The sequence below is a fragment of the Neoarius graeffei genome, chromosome 16 (assembly GCF_027579695.1).
Source record: "Neoarius graeffei isolate fNeoGra1 chromosome 16, fNeoGra1.pri, whole genome shotgun sequence".
Classification (NCBI taxonomy): domain Eukaryota; kingdom Metazoa; phylum Chordata; class Actinopteri; order Siluriformes; family Ariidae; genus Neoarius; species Neoarius graeffei.
The window spans coordinates 52,571,802-52,596,896 of record NC_083584.1 but is presented as its reverse complement, the minus strand read 5'-3'; the positions used below and the strand labels follow the sequence as shown (position 1 = coordinate 52,596,896).

At 43.7% G+C, this 25,095-nt stretch overlaps 1 protein-coding gene across 6 annotated transcripts in view; it reads left to right on the top strand.

Annotated features, from left to right (window-relative positions):
• The window catches only part of hsf1 (heat shock transcription factor 1), a 69,419-nt gene that overhangs the window by 1,834 nt on the left and 42,490 nt on the right, over positions 1 to 25,095 (top strand). For 5 of the 6 annotated variants that reach the window (XM_060943166.1, XM_060943167.1, XM_060943165.1 and 2 more), the window contains exons 2-4: positions 3,897 to 4,005; positions 4,269 to 4,405; positions 11,672 to 11,796. In XM_060943166.1, the coding sequence (XP_060799149.1) occupies positions 3,897 to 4,005; positions 4,269 to 4,405; positions 11,672 to 11,796 (371 nt within the window). The remainder of the gene's footprint in view (positions 1 to 3,896; positions 4,006 to 4,268; positions 4,406 to 11,671; positions 11,797 to 25,095) is intronic. The other variant, XM_060943164.1, reaches the window with a different exon arrangement.

Here is a 25,095-nt window from a genome sequence, read left to right as displayed (position 1 = left end):
CTTAGTGTCATTTTTGACTGTGAGTTTGTTTGTCTGAGGCTGTGGAAGAACTGGAGTATCTTGTACTGAACTCAACCCCACTGGACACTTCTGGGATGAACTGCAACACCGACTGCATCTCAATGTAAACCATCTCAATGTAAAAGACAGCAGAAAAACGAGTCGGGTTCTACCGCTGTCAGTCAGGAACAGAAATCTGAGGCTGCAGTGGGCACAGACTCACCAAAACTGGAAAAATGTAGTCTGGTCTGATGAATCTCAGTTTCTGCTGAGACACAGATGTCAGAATTTGGCACCAACAACATGAATCGATGGACCCAACCTGCCTTGTGTCAACAGTCCAGGTTGGTAGAGGTGGTGTAATGGTGTAGGGAATGTTTTCCTGGCACACTTGGGGCCTGTTAATACCAATCAATCATCACGTGAATGCCATAGTGTGTTTGGGTATTGTTGTTGACAACGTGCAGCCCTTCACAGCCACAATTTGCCATCTTCTAATAGCTGCATCCAGCATCATAATGCACCATATCACAAGAACATGACCGTGAGTTCAGTGTTCTTCAGTGACCTTCCCAGTTAGCAAATCAGGATCCATGACGTAATCATGTCAACATGGACCAGAATATCAAAGGAATGTTTCCAATGTCTTGTGAACCCATGTCGTGAAGAATTGAGGCTGTTTTGAGAGCAGACCATCCAGTAATTCGAGGCACGTCAGGTGTACGTAAGCATGCCAGGCTGTGCCGTGTGGAGCTTTTCGGTGTCTGATGGATTGGACTGGTTCAGCTGATGTAACGTCTCCTCAACAGCCAGCCACATGTGCCTTGTTTAACATCTCCGTGGCTTACGATTTATTCCACTGTTTTGTTAATCAGTAAGCGAATTGATCTGCTGCATGTTTTTGTGCATCGATGAAGGGCTATAATCTACGTTTATGCACTCCTTTAAAATAACGAATACACCAGTAACCAGTAATGGACTGATGGAAACTGTTCAACTGTGTGCACGATGAAGTAGCCATATTATTTTACTGGTTAAACTTTAACAAAATTACATACCTGTTATTCAGAGATTGGAAATGCATTTCAGGATTTCGTCACTCACTGACTCGAACTGAAGGCCGAGATGTTTCTGAACCATTTTTAAATACGAGTTTGATGTTCCGTCATCTGATCATTCCTCCTAAATATCGACAGTGGATGATGGTATCGCTCATAGGTTTTGGGGGGTGGAAGACAAAGGGGCGTGGCCAATTTTTTTTTTCCTGGACCATAACACTGCAGGCACTGTTCCAAGAGATGTTTAATTAATCCATTAATTTAAGATCATTAAACCTGATGGTATTTGAGAGAGTTGGTATTATACCTGGAATATGTCCCTGACGTGTCAATTGTCGTCCCAAGCCGACAGGCCTTTTTTTTCTGTTTCAGTGCTTTAGGCTGCAGTAATCTAGATCTGAGCTGATCAGGTGTAACACATCTGCTCCAGACCTTCGTATGGGTGAAATAGTTGTGCGGTAGATTTGCTTCCCTTCACCTCCTGAGATGAACGTTATGGAGGCGTAAATCTCCAAAACCTGCTTTAGACTTCTGCTTCAGTGCTTATTTACATCTTCAGCAGCGCTTTCCCCAGAAAAAAAAAAATGATCAGAGCGGTGCTGCTGACGCAGAGCCCGGCCCATAAGGGCTGGCCCGACTCAGAGGGCCCCAAAGGCTGCTAGGAGGGTCCGGGGACGTGCTCCCCTGGAAAATTTTGAAATTGGAGACTTCAAATAGTGCATTCTGGTGGCAGCTAGAGCTGATTTTGACACAATTCAACATTATTAAATTTGCTGTTTTTTTTTTTTTTTCAAATTTATCAAATATGCAAGGAGCAAAGTTGGATTTGAAATTAAAACACTTCATAGCATGCCTCATCATTTTCCAATTCCAGGATGCCAGGAACAGAGTTGAGGTCAAATCACGCAACAGCGCTATCTAGCGACCAGCGCCTAGAACATGGTTTTATGTATGGTTACGAATGGCAGTCAGTGCACGCAGCGAAACCCTTTTTCACTTCTGGTTTGAGTCCTATGATAGTCTAGACCTATATATTACAATATCTTCCTGTTTATATAGTTATTACTCATTTTCAGAGGGGAATAGGAGATATTTGGGTGCGGAAAATACACTGCATTGTTCAGTTTGTTTTGTTTTTTTTGGGGGGGGGTTGGTGCAAGTGTCAGCGCGGCGGCACGCCGTATATCCGCGCTTTGGGGACAGCCCTGTTCAGTCAGGTCCTCCCTTTTCTGTGGAGGACGTCTGGAGCGCTGTTGGAGAGGACATTGAGCTCATGGTCTCCTCACTGACCCGTCGAGCCCAGTTACTGAGCACTAATGCCGCTTTTCCACTACCAACGTGGCTGAGCCGTGTCGTGCTGAGTTGGGCTGAGTCGAGCTGAGTCGAGCTGAGTGGGGCTGTTGGAGTTGCATTTCGACTACAACCGCGCTGAACCGTGCTGGCTGGAAGTGGGTGGACACATTGGGTGGAGTTAGCGAAAGTGGGTGGACGTCACGTGATGTCGTTAGGCAGCGCAAACGGTGACATCAGTGACCTTTTAAGCGGTAGTCTCACGACCCGGATAGTAAACAATAAACATGGAGGACATGGAGTCGTTAGTGTTGCTGGTCTTGGTGCTGTGGCTTGTTGTCACCGACAACGCCAACAGATACTGGCAAGAGCGTATAGATGAGGCGAGGCGCATAAGGCTTCAGAAATTCTCGTAATTCGTAATTCTTCTCCTTCCGGTTTTACGGTGTTTACAGATCCCAGCGCGCTCGCGGGGCATGTGTGGGCATGTGAGGACACTCCTCCTCACCAATCAGTGCACAGGGGAGTGTCTCCTCACGCCCCTAGCCCCACTCGGCTCGGTTTGGCTCGCTTCAGCCCTACTCCAAAACCGTGCGAGTTTTGGGTGCTGAGTAAGGCTGAAGCGAGCCGAGTCGTGCTGCTCTGAGGTAGTCGAAACGCGAGCCGTGTCGGGCTGAAGTGAGCTGAAAAAGGGTAGTGGAAAAGGGCCATAAGAAGAGTCCTGTAACTTCTTCCATTTCACTTTGATCAAGCCCACTGTGCTCCTCGGAACATTCAGAGCTTTAGACCCGGTTTCATACCCTTATCCAGATCTGTATCTCAACACCGTTTGATTGTGGAGGTCTGTTTGTTTGGACTCCATGACTTGGTTTTTGGGCTGATATGCATTTTGAATTGTGGGACCTTACACACACGGGTGCGTGTCTTTTTTTTTTTTTTTTTTTCTAGATCCTGTTCAATCGCTTGAATTTGCCATAAGTGGGCTCCAGTTAAGTTCTTGAGAGATTGCAAGATACTCAGAGCAAACAGGATGCACCTGAGCTCCCTGTGGAGTGCTGGAGCTGAGGGTCTGAATACTTGGCTACGTAATATTCTAAATTTCAGTCTTTGATTATTTAATAAATATGCAGACATTTCTTAACGTGTGTGTGTGTGGGGGGGGGGGTTTCTTTCTTCCTTTGACATTAGGGAGTATCATATGTCCATTAATGGCCAAAAAGTAATATTTATTCATAATGAATTTAATCCGTGACACAAAATTAAAGGTGTGTGAATGCAGGCATTTATCTGACGCTCTTATCCAGAGCGACGTACGACAGGAGCCTGAAGGGCATGTCAGTCTAGGGAATTGAACCAGTGCCCTTTTTGGTCCCAAAGCTGCTTCTCTAACCTTTAGGCCATGGCTGAATACTTTCCATACTCGCTGTATATAGTGATCCTAATGTCATACAGTCAAATCACTCCACTCCACTGTTGGTTGTAGGATCTTTGGTATGTTGTACTTATGTGCTCCGAGAATAACTAAAACACGTCTCTTTGGTTTTGTAGAACGGCAACAGCTTCCATGTGTTCGACCAGGGCAGGTTCTCCAAAGAAGTGCTTCCTAAATACTTCAAGCACAACAACATGGCCAGCTTTGTTCGACAGCTCAATATGTGTAAGTCTTATGAACCCAGGTACCAAACACGTGCTTTATTGAACAGTTGTTTGTGTGTGTGTGTGTGTGTGTGTGTGTGTGTGTGTCACGTAGAAACAAATCTAAGACACGTTGCAGGTATTTCCCATGATTCAGTGCCATGAATTAGCATAGTTTCAAGTCTCAAGAGAACTATGTGTGTGAGGGAGAGAGAGAGAATCTGTTTTTATATATTTGATGACTGATGCTGCTGTTTTTGTTTGTTTGCTCTTGTCTTTGTGCAGATGGTTTCCGTAAAGTGGTCCACATCGAGCAGGGAGGCTTGGTGAAGCCTGAGAAAGACGATACAGAATTCCAGCATCCGTACTTCCTCCGTGGACAGGAGCACCTGCTGGAGAACATTAAGAGGAAGGTGACCACAGTAAGCTCTGGTTTCTTTATCCTCATCTCACAGCCTTTGACAGAGCTCATGTTTTCGCGTGAGGAATGTTCAGGTTTGTACCCGTGTCTTTGTGGGAGTGTGAGAAACGGCAGAAGTGTGATTTTGCGTGTTAACCTCCGTGTACCAGAGACGCTTTATTCACTGCTACATCACGACTCGTCAGGTACAGGGAAAGGTTTTGAGGACTCAAACGGCATCTCAAAGGGTTTGAGGGAGAGCTGAAGGTCCTATTGTCTCAGAAAAGACATTAATGTATAATCCTCCTGAGGGATTTTAAGGAAGGAATACCTTCAATGTCTTAAATTCCAGTTTATTGAATTGTTCCTAATTTTGAAACAAATCAAAAGCTAATGAATTGGGAACTTAATTGCTGTCAAGATTCACACCACAGAAAGATCTGTCCTTTTTTAACCTTCTGGGGTTTGAGGGTATCTTCTGGCACTCTGATTTTGGCATGGTCTGATTTTATCAATTTCTACAAATCTAAACCGTATTTTCAAAGTCATACGACTCTCTTTTTGTGTTCAGCTACAGTAATCTCTCTGTAGTATGTATGTCATGATTGTACTTGAAAAAACAAACAGATAAACGAAGATGTTGTAAAAAGCAGCTTTGGAACTGTGGAATGTGTGAAAAAACATGACCTTACCCCTTCTGTCGAACCGTTTTGGTCACTTGAGGCGATTCTGTTCAGTTTTAGGGCCTCTGCATGCTCTTGCGACAAGGCTTTCGCAGATAGCTTTTCACAGACAGTTGTAATTTATCGTTGAGCGGGGAGTAATAGGCGTGCGCGATGTTATTCACCGCCACAATGCAAGGGGGCGCGAAGTCGCGAAATCGCTAGGAGTAGTTGGTGGGTGTGGTTAGTGGAGTGTTTATCCTCCGGTTACTTATAATGACTAGAACTGGAGTCGTATAGATGTACGTACTTCCTCACTTCCTCGATCAACCGCTCTTCGTGCTGCTCCATCTTCGCTCGTGTTTTTAAAAATGGCAGTCGTGAAAACAAACCAAACCGGGAAAGTAGGGAAGCGGAAGTGCGTGTACAGCGGATGTAGAGTGGACCAATCAGAGCCCTCTTGTCTGTGACGCTGTCTGCAAGGCTTCTGCGGTGGTCACAATTTTTGGGAGGTGCGCGCAGAGCGTCTGCGAAGGGGGGGGGGCTACGCAGACGTAATCTGCGAGGACTGCGTTGTCAGCATAAATTGGCGTTTAGGAATGGATCAAGCGCACAAACTTAAATCTGCTCCATTGATTTGGACAAGTAACTGGCCATCAAAAAAATTTGTCCTATTGTTTTGGGATAAAGGATTGGCAGTGGGAGAGGTATTCAATGAGGAGAGTAAAAATTTCCATTCCATTCAATGAGAAGAGTGAAAATCCCTCCCACTACCATCTCTTAATCCCATCAGGTCAAGTCACAATGGGTAAGGTCATGTTTTTTCACACATTCCAACACGGTTCTAAAACTGATTTTTACAACAGCTTCATTTATTTTGGGATTTGACTCTATTCAGTGTGTCTTCAAATTAACTCTTGTACTATTTTACTCAGTTCAGAGCCACACCCAACTCTGTTACACAATTGCTCTAATTTTGCTCCCGCTCCAACTCCAAATTTTACACTCAACTCAAAATATAGCAAAATTAACTAATTTGAGGAAAATACTTTTAACTCTGGGGGGGATTGCTCAGACATTTTTCCTGTATGTGCACTACAGTGCACATGTATCAACCGATCTGCTCGTCAGAAATAGAAGAAATATTTACACTAACTTGAGCTGATCTTTGGCTGGATCGAGTTGAAGTAAAATAAAATAAATAAAAGGCACCATTCATCATCAATGTTGCAGTTCTCAATAGGCATATTAACCGATGACCGTTTGACCAATGGTTGACCGAATCAACGTCAACCGGTTAAATTATTATTTTTTTTTTGGTTGTCGGTTAAAAAAAAAAAAAATTGTTTTGGAGCGGAGAACCTGGAATTCTGTGTTGTAAACGCTTGGGGCATGCCATGCGGTGTAAGGGAGACAGCTGACAAATCAGAAACACCCATTCAGTCATGTCCCGCCCTCCCGCCCCAGTTGAAGATAGCTGCCACTCGGTGAAAGAAAAATGTAGACACAGGCTTTTTAGCTTACATATGCAAACGGCACGCCTTTTGGCGGATGCCGCCTTTTTCACGGCTGAATCGCGCAGATCCGATTTTTTTTTTTTTTTTTTTTTTTGGGGGGGGGGGGGGGGGGCGTTGGAGTGTCTGATTATAATTTCAAAGTAAATTCTGTATTAAAATTACTAAATAAGCAAATGCCGTGACAGTCCATGAAACAGGAAGTATAAGTATGAGAAGAAAACAGTAAATCAGAAAGCTGTGCACGTTTGCGCGAAAGCTGCGCAAAAGTGCGCAGCTTTCGCGCATTTACTGTTTTCTTCTCATACTTCCTATGTTTCATGGACTGTAACGGCATTTACTTATTTAGTAATTTTAATACAGAATTTACTTTGAAATTATAATCAGACACTCCAACGCCCCCCCCCCCCCCCCCAAAAAAATCGGATCTGCGCGATTCAGCCGTGAAAAAGGCGGCATCCGCCAAAAGGCGCTCCGTTTGCATCGGTTAACTGACTTTAACCGGCTAATGAGGTTTGGTGGTTGGTCAAGGGTTTTTTTTTTTTTTTTTTAAGTTTTCGCCATCCCTAGTTCTCAAGATTGAACTGAATCATGAATTGATTCGCTGTTCTGAATCATCGGAAGTGCAGAAAATCCGTATGCCAAATTTTACCTCCAAATAGCCTAAACCATGACTGACAGATTTTATCCTGTTTATGGTGGGCGTTCCTGAGAGAAACCAATCGGAACCAAAAGAGTGAAAGTGATGAATGCGTAAGTGGGCGCTCAGTGCACGGACTCCAGTGTGACTGAGTAAGGTTGACAAGTTTGATATTTCATCTAATTTAGGTCATTTAAAAACTATATTATTTGGCAGTGGGCACATAGGAACATGTAAGTTTGTCAATATGTTTATCATGCTTGTATGATAAACTCGCAACAATATGTACAACCCTGATTCCCAAAAAGTTGGGACAAAGTACAAATTGTAAATAAAAACGGAATGCAATGATGTGGGAGTTTCAAAATTCCATATTTTATTCAGAATAGAACATAGATGACATATCAAATGTTTAAACTGAGAAAATGTATCATTTAAAGAGAAAAATTAGGTGACTTTAAATTTCATGACAACAACACATCTCAAAGTTGGGACAAGGCCATGTTTACCACTGTGAGACATCCCCTTTTCTCTTTACAACAGTCTGTAAACGTCTGGGGACTGAGGAGACAAGTTGCTCAAGTTTAGGGATAGGAATGTTAACCCATTCTTGTCTAATGTAGGATTCTAGTTGCTCAACTGTCTTGGGTCTTTTTTGTCGTATCTTCCGTTTTATGATGCGCCAAATGTTTTCTATGGGTGAAAGATCTGGACTGCAGGCTGGCCAGTTCAGTACCCGGACCCTTCTTCTACGCAGCCATGATGCTGTAATTGATGCAGTATGTGGTTTGGCATTGTCATGTTGGAAAATGCAAGGTCTTCCATGAAAGAGACGTCGTCTGGATGGGAGCATATGTTGCTCTAGAACCTGGATATACCTTTCAGCATTGATGGGGTCTTTCCAGATGTGTAAGCTGCCCATGCCACACGCACTAATGCAACCCCATACCATCAGAGATGCAGGCTTCTGAACTGAGCGCTGATAACAACTTGGGTCGTCCTTCTCCTCTTTAGTCCGAATGACACGGCGTCCCTAATTTCCATAAAGAACTTCAAATTTTGATTTGTCTGACCACAGAACAGTTTTCCACTTTGCCACAGTCCATTTTAAATGAGTCTTGGCCCAGAGAAGACGTCTGCGCTTCTGGATCATGTTTAGATACGGCTTCTTCTTTGAACTATAGAGTTTTAGCTGGCGACGGCGGATGGCACGGTGAATTGTGTTCACAGATAATGTTCTCTGGAAATATTCCTGAGCCCATTTTGTGATTTCCAATACAGAAGCATGCCTGTATGTGATGCAGTGCCGTCTAAGGGCTCGAAGATCACGGGCACCCAGTATGGTTTTCCGGCCTTGACCCTTACGCACAGAGATTCTTCCAGATTCTCTGAATCTTTTGATGATATTATGCACTGTAGATGATGATATGTTCAAACTCTTTGCAATTTTACACTGTCGAACTCCTTTCTGATATTGCTCCACTATTTGTCTGCGCAGAATTAGGGGGATTGGTGATCCTCTTCCCATCTTTACTTCTGAGAGCCGCTGCCACTCCAAGATGCTCTTTTTATACCCAGTCATGTTAATGACCTATTGCCAATTGACCTAATGAGTTGCAATTTGGTCCTCCAGCTGTTCCTTTTTTGTACCTTTAACTTTTCCAGCCTCTTATTGCCCCTGTCCCAACTTTTTTGAGATGTGTTGCTGTCATGAAATTTCAAATGAGCCAATATTTGGCATGAAATTTCAAAATGTCTCACTTTTGACATTTGATATGTTGTCTATGTTCTATTGTGAATACAATATCAGTTTTTGAGATTTGTAAATTACTGCATTCCGTTTTTATTTACAATTTGTACTTTGTCCCAACTTTTTTGGAATCGGGGTTGAAATACAACACATGATCTACTCATTCTAAACCTGCCGAGCTTCACTGGTGAAGCTCTCGACCCCAAAGGGTTAAATGATAAAGTTCAGCTAAAAATCCAGTCTGCATCGCCTCAACGTTTCGCCCTGCAGAGTAGCCAAGAGATGTTCCTTCACGTACGTTTCCTCCTTGGACTGAGAAGCTGGCGTCTAAAATATCCAACATCAGTCATGTGGAATTGATTTGGATTCGACTCCATGCACACGGCAAGATTGCATATCTGGAGGGAAGGCGATGAACTTGTTTAACCTCCTCAAAGAGTCCAGATAACACGGGGGGCACGTGAATGGCCCTGCAGCCAGAAACGGCACTGAAGCAAACGCTTATTTTATATTTGTTTTAAGTATGAGGGCTCACTGATCTGGTGCCATTTTGCCTGGCCAAGTATATAATACTCACCGACTGTAAAAACATGGACAGTGCGACTCATCGCCTTCTGTTCTATAGAAACGAAGCTAAAGTTCCTCCACTGTGTCAGATTTGGAGCCGGAGTCTGCACAGTAGAGACGAGAGATGAAGTCCGGTACACCTACTCCTTTGGTAGCCCCGTCCCCCTCTCTGAACGTATGGTGGTCGAACTGATTAAACGAATCGTCTCATTCCCACAGAACACCATTACTGCATCGTGAAAATGGGAAATTTTCTGTTCAGTGGGAATGGGGTATGAAAAACATGGGGGTGGGCGGAGCTACACATTATACTGCAGCCAGCCAGGAGGGGCGCTAGACCTGTGCCGGTTTCACTTTGTTTTTTTTTTTTTTTTGAAAAGTAACGGTCCCTGTTTTTCTGCAGTCACTGATGCTCATCAAAACAGTCAAAGATTAATCCTGCGATCATTTTTCCTTAAATAAACTCTGCTGATGTATTTGGTGCCAAAATGTATTGCATTCCCTCACACTCTTCTCGTTCACCTTCCCATTTCATGGTGTTTATACAAGAAGGTGCCACCACCAAAAGTGATCGTTTCTGTCATGTGTTTTGAAAGCATCTCATTTAGTTATGTTTTTGTTTTACATTTAATCTAATTTTATGTTTTAATTATTTATTTGTAATATCCGCTAAAGAAATGTTTTTACAGTGATATAGCCTCTGGTGCTGACATGGCTTTTTTTTTTTTTTTGCTGCCGGATCGCTAACCCGTACTTGAGTGTATGAGAGAGTGAGGAGAAAAACACATAATCCGGCTTGTCGGCGTGTTGAAATGCTGGCAAAGATTCTTATTTTGCATAGATGTGTCGCTTGTGCTGTATTTCCTCTGTCTTGTATACGCTCAATAAAGCCTGGTGTTGGTCTGTTTACAAACCACTCAGCAGCCAGTTCAGAAAAGTCACGTGAGGTCATGCGGGAGCCACAGCCGACATGACGGATTGCCCAGATCGAACGAAGACTCCGAAATTGAAACAAAAAATCGACAATTTTAAGGAAGTATCTGACATTATCAGAGGTAAAATGTGCCAGAAAAGAAGGGGGGGGGGGGGACACGCCAGACGATCTATTTCTGTACCCAAGTGGTAAACATGAGCGCACTGTTTTTCCAGCTCATTCTCCTTCATAGGCATGAGGCAGCGGGCAATACAGCACGTGAATCAAGTACCTAGGGGTTATTCTAGCTTCACAGGGTACTATTCATCTTTTTAATGCGTCGACCTGTGTCACTTTTAATGATCTAATCTCATTATCTCTAGCCGCTTTATCCTGTTCTACAGGGTCGCAGGCAAGCTGGAGCCTATCCCAGCTGACTACGGGTGAAAGGCGGGGTACACCCTGGACAAGTCGCCAGGTCATCACAGGGCTGACACATAGACACAGACAACCATTCACACTCACATTCACACCTACGGTCAATTTAGAGTCACCAGTTAACCTAACCTGCATGTCTTTGGACTGTGGGGGAAACCGGAGCACCCGGAGGAAACCCACGCGGACACGGGGAGAACATGCAAACTCCACACAGAAAGGCCCTCGCCGGCCACGGGGCTCGAACCCGGACCTTCTTGCTGTGAGGCGACAGCGCTAACCACTACACCACCGTGCCGCCCGTTTTAATGATAAAATCGTTAATTTTTTTTTTTTTTATTGACTGATTTATGGAGCATGTGGAGCCACATATTGTCATTTTATTAAAACTAAAACACGTTCGATGGTAAAAGGCAGAAAACCTTGATGGGAGAAAACGTACGACCAAAATCCGATGGGGACACTTTACATCTCATGCTGCTGTTGGGCTCATGATATAACTCGTGTTTTAAAATGAAGAAGGTTGCTAGAGGTGTGCGAGCTGCGCGAGCTGCTGATCTGGTGTTACCTGATGCCTCGGACCTAGATGTATACTTCACGAAGTTTTAACGCACTTTCACTTGTAGCTTCTGGCCAGCTGATGACTTCAGAGTGAAAATGAAGGTCAAACCCTGAGCAAAAGTTTTCCGCTGTTCCCCCCCCCCCCCCCACCCACCCAATGTCTGTCTGTAGGTTTAGGACTGAGACAAAACCATATCACTCTCCTACACACACACCTCCTGACAGTTTCATGGTGTTAATCCTCAGGTGTCCAATATTAAGCATGAGGATATGAAGCTGAGCCCAGATGAGGTGAGCAAAATGATCTCAGACGTGCAGCACATGAAGGGAAAGCAGGAGTCGATGGACAACAAAATCAGCTCCCTGAAACAGTAAGTGAAACGCTGAGGTGCATTCCAAGTCATTATGCTTTTAAAATGCTGTGGTTTCAATATACTCTTGTATCTTGCGTCATCTTCGACTCAGCCTCGCAGGCATAAGTGCAGGAAGTAGCCGAGCTGAGTGAAGACCTGCTCAACCTTTTCATTCTAGAGTGTTTAATTTTCCTCAGGATTTTGTGTACAAGTGCTAAACAGCTCGCCAACTGAGGGCCATTCAAACTCGCCGCATGTAGGGCTAAGAGGTTGTAGACACCCATGTATGAGCTTTGTTGAACATCTCATTCCAGATTTATTGGAAGCTCTACAGTAGATTCACTTCATTCAGCTAGAAGCGCATTAGTGAGATCAGATACTGATGTTGGGTGAGGAGGCCTGGGGTGCGGTCTGTTGCCCCTTTTCCACCAAAGCAGTTCCAGGGCTGGTTCGGGGCCAGTGCCCCGAACCAGCCCTGGAACCGGGTTTTCTGTTTCCACTGACAAAGAACTGGCTCTGGGGCCAGAAAAACCGGTTCCAGGCTAGCACCAACTCTCTGCTGGGCCAGAGGAAAGAACCGCTTACGTCAGCGGGGGGGGCGGAGTTGTTAAGACCAACAACAATAACAAGACCGCGAAAGATCGCCATTTTTAAGCGACGAGAAGCAGCAGCTGTACAAACGCGAAGTCATTTATTATTGTTGTTGTTGCTGCTGCTGCTTCCGTGTTGTTTTTGCTTCGAGATTCGTGCCAAGGTTTATGCAAACGTAGCAACGTAACTGATGTATACAGCGACGTAATGACATGGCTTCCCTTAGCACCGTGAGCTATGGAAAAGCAAACTGGTTCTCAGCTGGCTCGCAAGTTGAACGAGTTGTGAACCAGCGCCAGCACTGGCCCCGAACCAGCCCTGGAACTGATTTGGTGGAAAAGGGGTATGTGTTTCAGGCGTTCACTGGGGTTGAGTTCGGTCAGGGCTCTGTGCAGGACACTCAAGTTCTTCACTCCACCCTTCACACACCACGTCTTCATGGAGCTCGCGTTGTGTGCAGGAGCATCGTCATGCTGGAACAGGTTTGGACCTTTTAGTTCCAGTGAAGGGAAACGGTAATGTTTGAGCAAACGGAGACATTCTATACAACTGTCTGATTAAAACTTCTTGGTAACCGTTTGGGGAGAAGCACATATGGTCAGGTGTCCACAAACTATTGGCCATGTAGTGTGTATCTACCTTCATATTTTCATTTGCTTTGTTGGTCTACTCTGCAAAGGTGAGTTATGTGTGTGTTTCTGAACGTATCTGCATTCACCTCACCTAAAGTCCAGTTATTTTTAGCTCCGAGTTCACTGACTGGCATCATGGACTGAAATACACACAGGAAGTAGTGGCTTGGACTTCCTGCCTTTTGCATGCTGTCAGTTTTTAATAGTGAAATGAATCACTGTTCTGTTTTGTGTCTAGTAGTGATGAAGGCAATTATAAGGGGTGTTCACACGGCAACTTTTACTCTGGTGTAGCGCCGGGGCTGCCCCGGTAGAGCGTTCACACGGTACAAAGTTATACCGGTGTCGCCCCTGAAAGCTGCTTAACCCTTTGGTGACTGACCCCTTGAAAATGGTTCCTCCAGGAACCATGACGTTTCAGTTGTCAAGACAACGGAAAAACTAAAATACAAATACAAGAGCATTTTGTTTTGTGCACAAGAGCATTGTGATGTATCTTTCTGTTTTTGTATTTTAGTTTTTCCGTTGTCTTGACAACTGAAACGTCATAGTTCCTGGAGGAACCATTTTCAAGGGGTCAGTCACCAAAGGGTTAAACCGGTGCAAATCTAACCCTGCTCGGGAGGTGGTTTAAGAAATTTACTCGGAGTAAATGCTAGTTTGCGGGGCAGCACCGATATAAAATGGGACGTCTGAACACTACAGGGGTAGACTCGCTACGCGTGAGGAGAGTCGATTACATACGGGCATTGCATAATTTTCATCCTGGTATTTTGCGCTTCCAAAATGGCGAATATCAACAACAACAGAACTGCGTGTCTTCCAGTGTTGCCAGATTGGGCGGTTTTAAGTGCATTTTGGCGGATTTGAACATGTTTTGGGCTGAAAAACATCAGCAGTATCTGGTGACACTGGTGTCTTCATCCACGTTGTTTTCCCGGCGCTTGGTGATGCCATGACAACCGGGAAAAGGAAGTACATTTTCACGCATGCGCATATTTCATTTCCGCATTATTACTATCGTATAGCACGGTCGCAAAAACTGCCGTGTGAACGCAAGTGGGGCTGCACCGGTGCTAACAAGCTTCTCTCTAGTTAAGCAGGTTTGTGACGTGTGAACGCTCCACAAAATTTACACCGGTGTAAGATATATCGCAACAAAATACATCGGTGCAGCATCGATGCAAATATGTGCCGTGTGAACACCCTTATAGACATGCTCTCAAGAAAGCGGATGTTTTGGGGACTCTGGTCATTTCTTCCAATGTGGCACGTGATTAGCCTTGGGGTGTGCCCAGCAGACTTGGAAAGGAGAGAACCATGTTGAGTTTCCTAATCTCATTCAAGAGTTGAAGCTGAGTGATGGAATGCTGAGCAACAAGAAAGAGGACAACGCTTAGTGTTGTGTGGTCACGGTTGAAATACAACTGCTCAGCTCCTGGAATGTGACTACTGATCGCTGCCGCATTCGAGGAAGTTTTGCCGCCTTTTTCTGCTATTCATTCCAGGCTTGTAGTACTCACGTCCAGGACTCGGATTTTATCTTTACTTTTTTGTAACATGCCATAATAATTTGGCATAAGATATTTCTATCTACATTAATTTTTGTACTAAATTTCGTGTAAGAGTGTCGCACCTGTCCGATTGGTGCGTGCATCAGAGACTCTCGGGCGCGCTCCAGACAGCGTGTGTGCCAAGCAGACTCTCGCGCCCACGTGTTGTAAACGACTCGCACATGTACAGGGTTAAGGCTAGGGCTGTAACGATATGCGTATCGAAATCGCGATACGCAGAGCCACGATCCGTATCGCGATACAAGAAGGCAGAATCGCGGTACACCCTTTCAAACTTCTCCTCAGCCCAAAAACAGAGGCGCTTCCAAACTTCAATTTATGAATACTTTTACTTTTTATTTAAATTACATTTTAAACTTACTTAAATTACTTTTATTTTTTATATCTATTAGTAAGTCGTTTTTTCGCCGACCTGCGACAATCTTCTGCGAGTCACGCAACGTCCACACTCGCCGCTGGCAGAGCATTCATTTCTTTTAAGCGGTCGCCACTCTGGTTGCGACGCGGGGAGCGAATCTGTAAACAAGCAACTCATTGGCTGACTAGGTGTGCCGCAAGCCAATCACAATCACTTGACCGGAAAGGCATTCAGTGTTGCCAGATTGGGCAGGTTTAGGTGCTTTTTGGCTGGTTTTGAACATATTTTGGGGTGGAAAACGTTAGCAATATCTGGCAACACTGAAGGCATGTCTGCTTGGGCGGAAGCCTTCTGCGGCAGTTACATTTTGACACGCGAGCAATGTTTCACCATAAAAATTCCGTAATTTCCATCTGTTTTCCGCGATCACAGAAAATCATTGGCCCTATGAGAGTGAGACAGTGAGAGAGCCGCCCCCCCCCCCCCCCCCCCCCCCCCCCCCCAAAAAAAATCTTAACGGATTTACACGATTTGGAAAAATGACTTTTTCAGAACCGAAAAAAACAGAGCTTCCGGCTCAACAGTATTTTGAGAAATAAAACAATCTTTGGATATACATTTGTTCATTTTTGCATACATATTACTCATTCTCTGCAGTGGTCTGAATTATTTGTTATTAAATAGTTAATGTAAGTAAATGTTAATAAGTCAAATTTACTACTTTAAAAAAACATTTTTAAAAAAATCGTGGGCGTATTGAATCGTGGGTCAAAAATCGCGATTCGAATCGTGAGTTGGGTGTATCGTTACAGCCCTAGTTAAGGCACAATTGGCACGCCGATGTGAAAACACATTTACTTTGCAAAGTATTGACTTGCGTTGCTGACACGTTACCAAGCCTTATTTCCTTGTTTGGCTTCCTGATCCCGGATTTCCTGTTTCTCGTCTACGATAGCCTGTTTGTGCCTCACTCGACCTGTTGGCTGTTTCACCGTTTTATGATTTTGCCTGCCGTTCTGGATCGTTTACCGTCTTCACTTGTATTAATAAACACGCCTTCTGCACTTGCATCCGTCTCCCAACCATCTCTGACCGAATACTTCACACTCCCTGACAAAGAGGACGCATGTTCACCTGTTCATACGGCATGCTCAGGAACAAACTAATGTTAATGGTGCTAAAACAGACACCGTCAAATGGTGCGGTTGGAGTCTTGTTCTCAGACTTGACTTGGATCAGTAGCATGCAGCAGATCATTTGAAACCTTCGCTTGTTGCTCCACATTACAACCTTGACAGGCTGCAGAAGCACTGCGCACCTGCTGCTGCTGAAGCATGGTGCTAATGCCCCACAATGCACAGCTCCGATCTGCTCCACATGGTCACCTGGCCACAATAAAAATGCTCCTGGAGAACGGTGCTGATACCTGGAGCACCAACCGTGCCCTGCATACTGCGGACCACCTGGCAGCTGACGGTGGTTATGGCTGGACTGGCATTGAGCTGCTGGAGAGAGGGTCTGAGGCAGGGTGAGGGCAATGCTGCGCACTGGTGCCTGGCTCCCCCGGCACGCTTGCTGCCCTCTGTCGGCCTGTCTGGGGTGGTGGGGTGTGGCCACTGGTGGTTGCCATGTCTGCAACAGTGCCTGCCCAGTTCACTTGGCTGGGAGATGATGGGGTTTTGTTCTCTTCTTATCTGATCATTGTACAAGTATTGTGGGTGTTTTTGCTTTGTTTGATATTTCTTGTTTTTTGCCACAGAGTTGGATGGCGTTATCATGGACTTCCTCTCAGCTCAAGCTAGTCTGACCATTCTCCTCTGAGCCTTCTCATAAGCCTTTTCCATTCACTGAACTGCTGCTTGCCGAATGTTTTGGTTTTTCTTTTGCACCATTCTGTGTCAATTCTAGAGACTGCTATGTGAAAATACCAGGAGATCAGCAGAGATGTGAAAAATTACACTTCTCTCCAACGCCAGTGTGACCATGACTTACCCACCCATACTGTTAACATGTGTAGCTTGGGGTCATGTAATCGGGTACTACTTTTACGTTACCTAAAACATTTGTCTGGGTCTGCAAGGAGCAAATTAATATTAATAATGGTATGCAAAAACAAGTGTTTTTTGCATTTCTTCATGAGCAGACAGGTTGTTTAAAAGAAAAAAGCGAAGGGTAGGACATGCTGTTGATCAGGTTTTTTTTAATTATCATTTAATTGCATTTTAAAATAAGATTTTTTTTTATTTAATAAGTCGTTTATCAATATACTGTAGGTAAGGTGCTTTTTAGAAAAAATAATTTTACAAAATTACTGTTAGCAATTTTGGCACCGCTGCAGTGTAGTAAAGCTTAAAGTGCATATTCTGGACCCATTTCGTTTTTTGTTTTCTTTTTTTTTTTTTTTTATATGAAAGTATGTCCCTTTACACACTCATCCAGAAGGGTAATTTTGCACAAGGCCATCTGTCTACAGCAGAAGAAATAAAATAATAAAACGCGTCTGGAAAAATCCCAAGGGAGTCTGGAGCCAGATTCGTGACGTCACCTGCGGAAGCGCCAGCAGGCTGCGCGAGCTTTGCACGGTTTCAGTGCACAGCCTGTGTAGACCAAGCGCCCCCATTTCTCTCTCATTGTCCGGTCTTTTGGGAAACGATGAGTACTAATCCCATCAAGATTGGTGTTGCTACACCCTCCTACGATACATCTGTTAACCATTTTAATAATTACGCGATAACGAAGAAATTTGCAGAAAACCACCAGGTCATTTTCTCACAAACAAACCAGCGCTGGCGTAGGATTCAGAGGGAGGCGTCCCGCACGCGACGTCACGAAAATCAGTGTTTGCCAGGAAATCCAAATGCCAAGTTTTTTCAGAGGCGGACCAATTCACCTCAAATGGCTTAAATTCAGTTGAAATCTTCTGGTATTGTGCAAGGTAAAAAAAAAATATTTGACCAAAGTTTAATATAAAATAGGCGAATTACATTGATCTTGCTCCTGAATTTACCTGTGATATGCACTTTAACATTTTCACCTGCCTTAGTCACCATCCTAAAATGGGTCGGCTCTCTCAAAAGTGGCACGTGACATCCCACCTGCAAGTTCGACTGCACATCAAAACACACATTAATGTGAGACACACACAGAGTGGCAGAACACAGTCGCTGCTGCTGTGGTTTCAAACGCATGCTGGTGGGGCGTAATGAGATGATACACAGACAGAATATTGTAAATGAACTCCATGTCTGTCCTCTGATTACACTACCGTTCAAAAGTTTGGGGTCACTTTGAAATGTCGTTATTTTTGAAAGAAAAGCACTGTTCTTTTCAATGAAGATCACTTTAAACTAATCAGAAATCCACTCTATACATTGCTAATGTGCTAAATGACTATTCTAGCTGCAAATGTGTGGTTTTTGGTGCAATATCTCCATACAGTGGTGCGTGAAAGTTTGTGAGCCCTTTAGAATTTTCTATATTTCTGCATAAATATGACCTAAAACATCATCAGATTTTCACACAAGTCCTAAAAGTAGATAAAGAGAACCCAGTTAAACAAATGAGACAAAAATATTATACTTGGTCATTTATTTATTGAGGAAAATGATCCAATATTGCATATCTGTGAGTGGCAAAAGTATGTGAACCTTTGCTTTCAGTATCTAGTGTGACGACACCCCCCCCCCCCCCCTTGTGCAGCAATAACTGTAACTAAACATTTCTGGTAACTGTTGATCAGTGCTGCACACCAGCTTGGAGGAATTTTAGCCCATTCCTCTGTACAGAACAGCGTCAACTCTGGGATGTTGGTGGGTTTCTTCACATGAGCTGCTCGCTTCAGGTCCTTCCACAACATTTCAATTGGATTAAGGTCAGGACTTGGCCATTCCAAAACATTAACTTTATTTTTCTTGAATCATTCTTTGGTAGAACGACTTGTGTGCTTAGGGTCGTTGTCTTGCTGCATGACCCACCTTCTCTTGAGATTCAGTTCATGGACAGATGTCCTGACATTTTCCTTTAGAATTCACTGGTATAATTCAGAATTCATTGTTCCATCAATGATGGCAAGCCGTCCTGGCCCAGATGCAGCAAAACAGGCCCAAACCATGATACTACCACCACTATGTTTCACAGATGGGATAAGGTTCTTATGCTGGAATGCAGTGTTTTCCTTTCTCCAAACATAACACTTCTCATTTAAATCAAAAAGTTCTATTTTGGTCTCATCCATCCACAAAACATTTTTCCAATAGCCTTCTGGCTTGTCCAAGTGAACTTTAGCAAACTGCAGATGAGCAGCAATGTTCTTTTTGGAGAGCAGTGGCTTTCTCCTTGCAACCCTGCCATGCACACCAGTCACTACGTTTACATGCACATAGAGAGAATCGAATTTCTGCCGTTGCTCGACTGAAATCGAAGTTCAAAATGCCATGTATACACCTTAATTCGGCTGAACCGAATGAACCGAACTTGATTTCTCGGAATCGAGCTACACGACCTAGTTTATGCGATTTCTGCCGAGCTACTTTGTGCATGTATACCCTATCGAGCTACTTGTCAAGCTACTTCCGGAAGTGACGAGTGACGAGACCACAAGCGGGAAACACAACAGCCTCGGTCGGCATGATAACGAATCATGACAACGGCATGAATCTTTTCTTTTTGTGGCATTGTTTGCACTGTTAAAATTTAGCTCACTTACTGTATCACCAAATACATCTGTACAGCTGTTGCATAGCTGTGAATTGTGTACATAAACAAGTAATTGTATTTGTGTGTGTGTTTATATGTCCAACATCTGAAGAATGTCAATAAAAACAAAACAATTGAACTTTTTTGTGTGTTTATTAAGACATAAGTTAAATTGTAAGCAAAAAATGGACTTGAGAAAAATATTATTGTGCAAAATAAGTTGTCTTACAAAACAGTGGTCTGCGCCGGACAGTTTGTAGCCATAGTCTAAAAAAAAAAAGCCTAACAGCTTGAACACGGAACTGCTAGTGTTGCCAGATTGGGGGTTTTAAGTGCATTTTAGCGGATTTGAACATGTTTTGGGCTGGAAAACGTCAGCAGTATCTGGTAACACTATAAGCTCTTCTTCATGACGACAACCGGAAGTGTACCAACACGATGGGGAGTGTAGCGCCACGTGTGGCTCGGGTGCACAATGCACCTTGCACAATAGCCCGATTTCACTTGTGCATGTAGCATTGGATTTCTCTGGCACCCCTGCTGGGACCCTTTGCTCGATTACTGACAGCAGCTCGATTTGGACGTGCATGTAAACGTACTGAGTGATGTTCAGTGTTCTCCTGATGGTGGACTCATGAACATTAACATTACCCAATGTGAGAGAGGCCTTCAGTTGCTTAGAAGTTACCCTGGGGTCCTTTGTGACCTGCCGACTATTATATGCCTTGCTCTTGGAGTGGCCTTTGTTGGTCAACCACTCCTGGGGAGGGTAACAATGGTCTTGAATTTCCTCCATTTGTACACAATCTGTCTGACTGTGGATTGGTGGAGTCCAAGCTCTTTAGAGATGGTTTTGTAACCTTTTCCAGCCTGATGAGCATCAACAACGCTTTTTCTGACCTCCTCAGAAATCTCCTTTGTTCGTGCCATGATACACTTCCACAAACATGTGTTGCGAAGATCAGACTTTGATAGATCCCTGTTCTTTAAATAAAACAGGGTGCCCACTCACACCTGATTGTCATCCCATTGATTGAAAACACCTGACTCTAATTTCACCTTCAAATTAACTGCTAATCCTAGAGGTTCACATACTTTTGCCACTCACAGATATGTAATATTGGATCATTTTCCTCAATAAATAAATGACCAAGTATAATATTTTTGTCTCATTTGTTTAACTGGGTTCTCTTTATCTACTTTTAGGACTTGTGTGAAAATCTGATGTTTTAGGTCATATTTATGCAGAAATATAGAAAATTCTAAAGGGTTCACAAACTTTCAAGCACCACTGTAGGTGTATAGAGGCCCATTTCCAGCAACTCTCACTCCAGTGTTCTAATGGTACAATGTGTTTGCTCATTGCCTCAGAAGGCTAATGGAGGATTAGAAAACCCTTGTACAATCATGTTAGCACAGCTGAAAACAGTTGAGCTCTTTAGAGAAGCTATAAAACTGACCTTCCTTTGAGCAGATTGAGTTTCTGGAGCATCACATTTGTGGGGTCGATTAAATGCTCAAAATGGCCAGAAAAATGTCTTGACTATATTTTCTATTCATTTTACAACTTATGGTGGTAAATAAAAGTGACTTTTCATGGAAAACACAAAATTGTCTGGGTGACCCCAGACTTTTGAACGGTAGTGCAAGTGTGTGTAAAATATGGTATTGGTTTTTGTAGATATTAGAGCATGTGGCTTTTTTTTTTTTCACCCCTCCAGTTCATAGAGTGGTCACGTTGAAGCAGTTTGTAAATGAAAATGCCAACATTCCTAAAAAAGGGTAAAGCATATTCTTTAAGACCATTAATACTAATGATTTTCATGTATCTGGTGTGGTGTGGGGTGTTGGTTTTTTTTTTTTTGGTCTGTAGTTTGTATCGTCAGGGTTAATATCTTGACGACAACATTCTGATTTTGTCAGTTCTGTATGGACTGAGCAGGAGGGGACGGGGTAAAGGTCATCTGGTAAGATCTTTGGTGGAGTTTTAATCCCAGCTGCATAGAGGAATCTACACCTGCTCCAGTAAAGGTCCAGATCACAAGTGGGGTTGGGGTTGGATGGGCGATCTATTGGCTCAAGAGAGGATTTAAAGAGAGCTCTTCGCTTGCTGTGCTCTTTTACAGCCCTGTGTTGCAGGTTTAGACTGTAGTGGAGTCCTTTCACTCTGCTTCATAAAAGCCAGTGAAAAATTCTTCGTTCCTTCGTTCAGAAAGGTTATTTTCTCTCCTGCCCTCAGCATGCTGTTCGTAAGCATAAATAAAAGAACTAGTGCAAACAAAGTTGGCTGAATTCAGTTTGGATAATTATTTCATTTGACTGCCTGCCCACATTTACATAGCTGTCTAACATTTGCATCTTGCACAAGAAAAATGAGATCCAGTTACCAGTACAATACGTGCAGCAAGCAGTCAAAACACACATACATATTCCACGCTTAAATGCGATTTAGGCATTTGTGATGCAGTGATTGTGTATAATCTGTACAGTAATGTACAGGTGTGATGAAGTTGGTCAAGTTCTGTGCTACTGTGGTGGTTGAGGGCTACTGCTCTGGAGAAAGAGCTGTTCATGTAAACAAGTGGTGTATCGTCTCTCGTCCTAATCACTGATGGGAAGCCTATTCTGGAACTGAGGGTCTTTTGTAGGGGGAAAAGCTCTTGTAGTTTTCATTATTCTAGGTACTAATAAAGAGCCTGCACCTTGTAAACGAAGTAGGCATGCGAGATCAGTTGGGTACTGTGGTGTAAGACCATGCAGTGATTTTTTTAAATAGGTCATTAGTAGTTTATAGTAAAGCTTTAAATGGAAGCCAGCAAATACAAGTTAAAGTAAAGACACTGGTTGTTCTATTCTGACCAAATTGGAGCTCATTTCTGCACCCGACTGGAACATCAACAACAGGGCATTACAATAATTTACCTAGAGGGGAACAAAAGCATGATTTTTTTTTTCTGCAATATGTAACAGCAGTAGATTTCTTAGTCTAACGGTGTTTGATGAAAATGGCTATCCTAGTAATATCTACATACAGCTGAAAGTATACTGTAACCTGGCTATAAGATGGTCTCTTATGCCCCTTTTCCACCAAATCAGTCCAGGGCTGGTTCGGGCCAGTGCTTAGTTTGGAACCGGGTTTTCTGTTTCCACTGACAAAGAACTGGCTCTGGGGCCAGAAAAACCGGTTCCAGGCTAGCACCAACTCTTTGCTGGGCCAGAGGAAAGAACCGCTTATGTCAGCGGAGGGGCGGAGTTGTTAAGACCAACAATAATAACAAGGCCGCAAAAGATCACCATTTTTAAGCGACGAGAAGCAGCAGCTGTACAAACACGAAGTCATATTTATTATTGTTGTTGCTGCTGCTGCTTATGTGTTTTTGCTTCGATATTCGCGCCAAGGTTTATGCAAACGTAGCGACGTAACTGACGTATACAGCGACGTGATGACGTGGCTTCCCTTAGCACCGCGAGCTATGGAAAAGCAAACTGGTTCTCAGCTGGCTCGCAAGTTGAACGAGTTGTGAACCAGCACTGCCCCCGAACCAGCCCTGGAACTTATTTGGTGAAAAGGGGTATTATAATGAATTTTGGCATATAACAAAGGAAGTTCGTCAAAGCAAGTGTCCCCCCAACTTTAATAAGTCAGAGTCTTCAAAAAAAAAAATCACTGTCATGTCTACCGCGTGTTCCAAACACTGATGGACAGGAATATGACTTTTTTTTTTTAAATAAAGATTGACTTGTTACAACCATTAGCACCATTGGGACTAATTTGCAGTACTATGCACCTGTTCCAGATTAGAGCACAATCACAGCACACGTTTAAGCACTCTTGCACACAGACTTGGCGAAGTATACACCCTGTACCGACTGTCTTACATTACCAAGCCTTATCTGTGTTTTGACTTTGTGTATTTTGACTCTTTCGTCTTTGCCTCCACCACTCAGTCTGTGCCTTGCTTGACCATTAGCCCGTTTCACAACCCCTGCCTTACATTTTTTATCTGTTTGTCTGCCTGTTTTTGTAAATAAATGCTCTTCCTGCAATTATATCGGTCTTTCACCTGCTTACATGACACTAAGCCATGCGTGCCTCTTCCCACCAGAGACAAACAATAAGTAATCAAGTCCTCAAGTCAAGTTAACAATATGTGTTTAACATCCTAAAGGCTTAACGAGCCTCACTTCGGAGTCAAACACTAACACTTGGAGAGCCGTGATCAAAGGTTGAAATGACTGATACAGTGGGGCAAAAAAAGTATTTAGTCAGCCACCAATTGTGCAAGTTCTCCCACTTAAAAAGATGAGAGGCCTGTAATTTTCATCATAGGTACACTTCAGCTATGAGAGACAGAATGGGGGGGAAAGAATCCAGGAAATCACATTGTAGGATTTTAATGAATTAATTGGTAAATTCCTCGGTAAAATAAGTATTTGGTCACCTACAAACAAGCAAGATTTCTGGCTCTCACAGACCTGTAACAACTTCTTTTAAGAGGCTCCTCTGTCCTCCACTCGTTACCTGTATTAATGGCACCTGTTTGAACTCGTTATCAGTATAAAAGACACCTGTCCACAACCTCAAACAGTCACACTCCACACTCCACTATGGCCAAAACCAAAGAGCTGTCAAAGGGACACCAGAAACAAAATTGTAGACCTGCACCAGGCTGGGAAGACTGAATCTGCAATAGGTAAGCAGCTTGGTGTGAAGAAATCAACTGTGGGAGCAATTATTAGAAAATGGAAGACATACAAGACCACTGATAATCTCCCTCAATCTGGGGCTCCACGCAAGATCTCACCCCGTGGGGTCAAAATGATCACAAGAACGGTGAGCAAAAATCCCAGAACCACACGTGGGGACCTAGTGAATGACCTGCAGAGAGCTGGGACCAAAGTAACAAAGGCTACCAATCAGTACCACACTACACCGCCAGGGGACTCAAATCCTGCAGTGCCAGACGTGTCCCCCTGCTTAAGCAGTACATGTCCAGGCCTGTCTGAAGTTTGCTAGAGAGCATTTGGATGATCCAGAAGAGGATTGGGAGAATGTCATATGGTCAGATGAAACCAAAATAGAACTTTTTGGTAAAAACTCAACTTGTCGTGTTTGGAGGAGAAAGAATGCTGAGTTGCATCCAAAGAACACCATACCTACTGTGAAGCAATGGGGGTGGAAACATCATGCTTTGGGGCTGTTTTTCTGCAAAGGGACCAGGACGACTGATCCGTGAAAAGGAAAGAATGAATGGGGCCATGTATCATGAGATTTTGAGTGGAAAACCTCCTTCCATCAGCAAGGGCATTGAAGATGAAACGTGGCCGGGTCTTTCAGCATGACAATGATCCCAAACACACTGCCCGGGCAACGAAGGAGTGGCTTTGTAAGAACCATTTCAAGGTCCTGGAGTGGCCTAGCCAGTCTCCAGATCTCAACCCCATAGAAAATCTTTGGAGGGAGTTG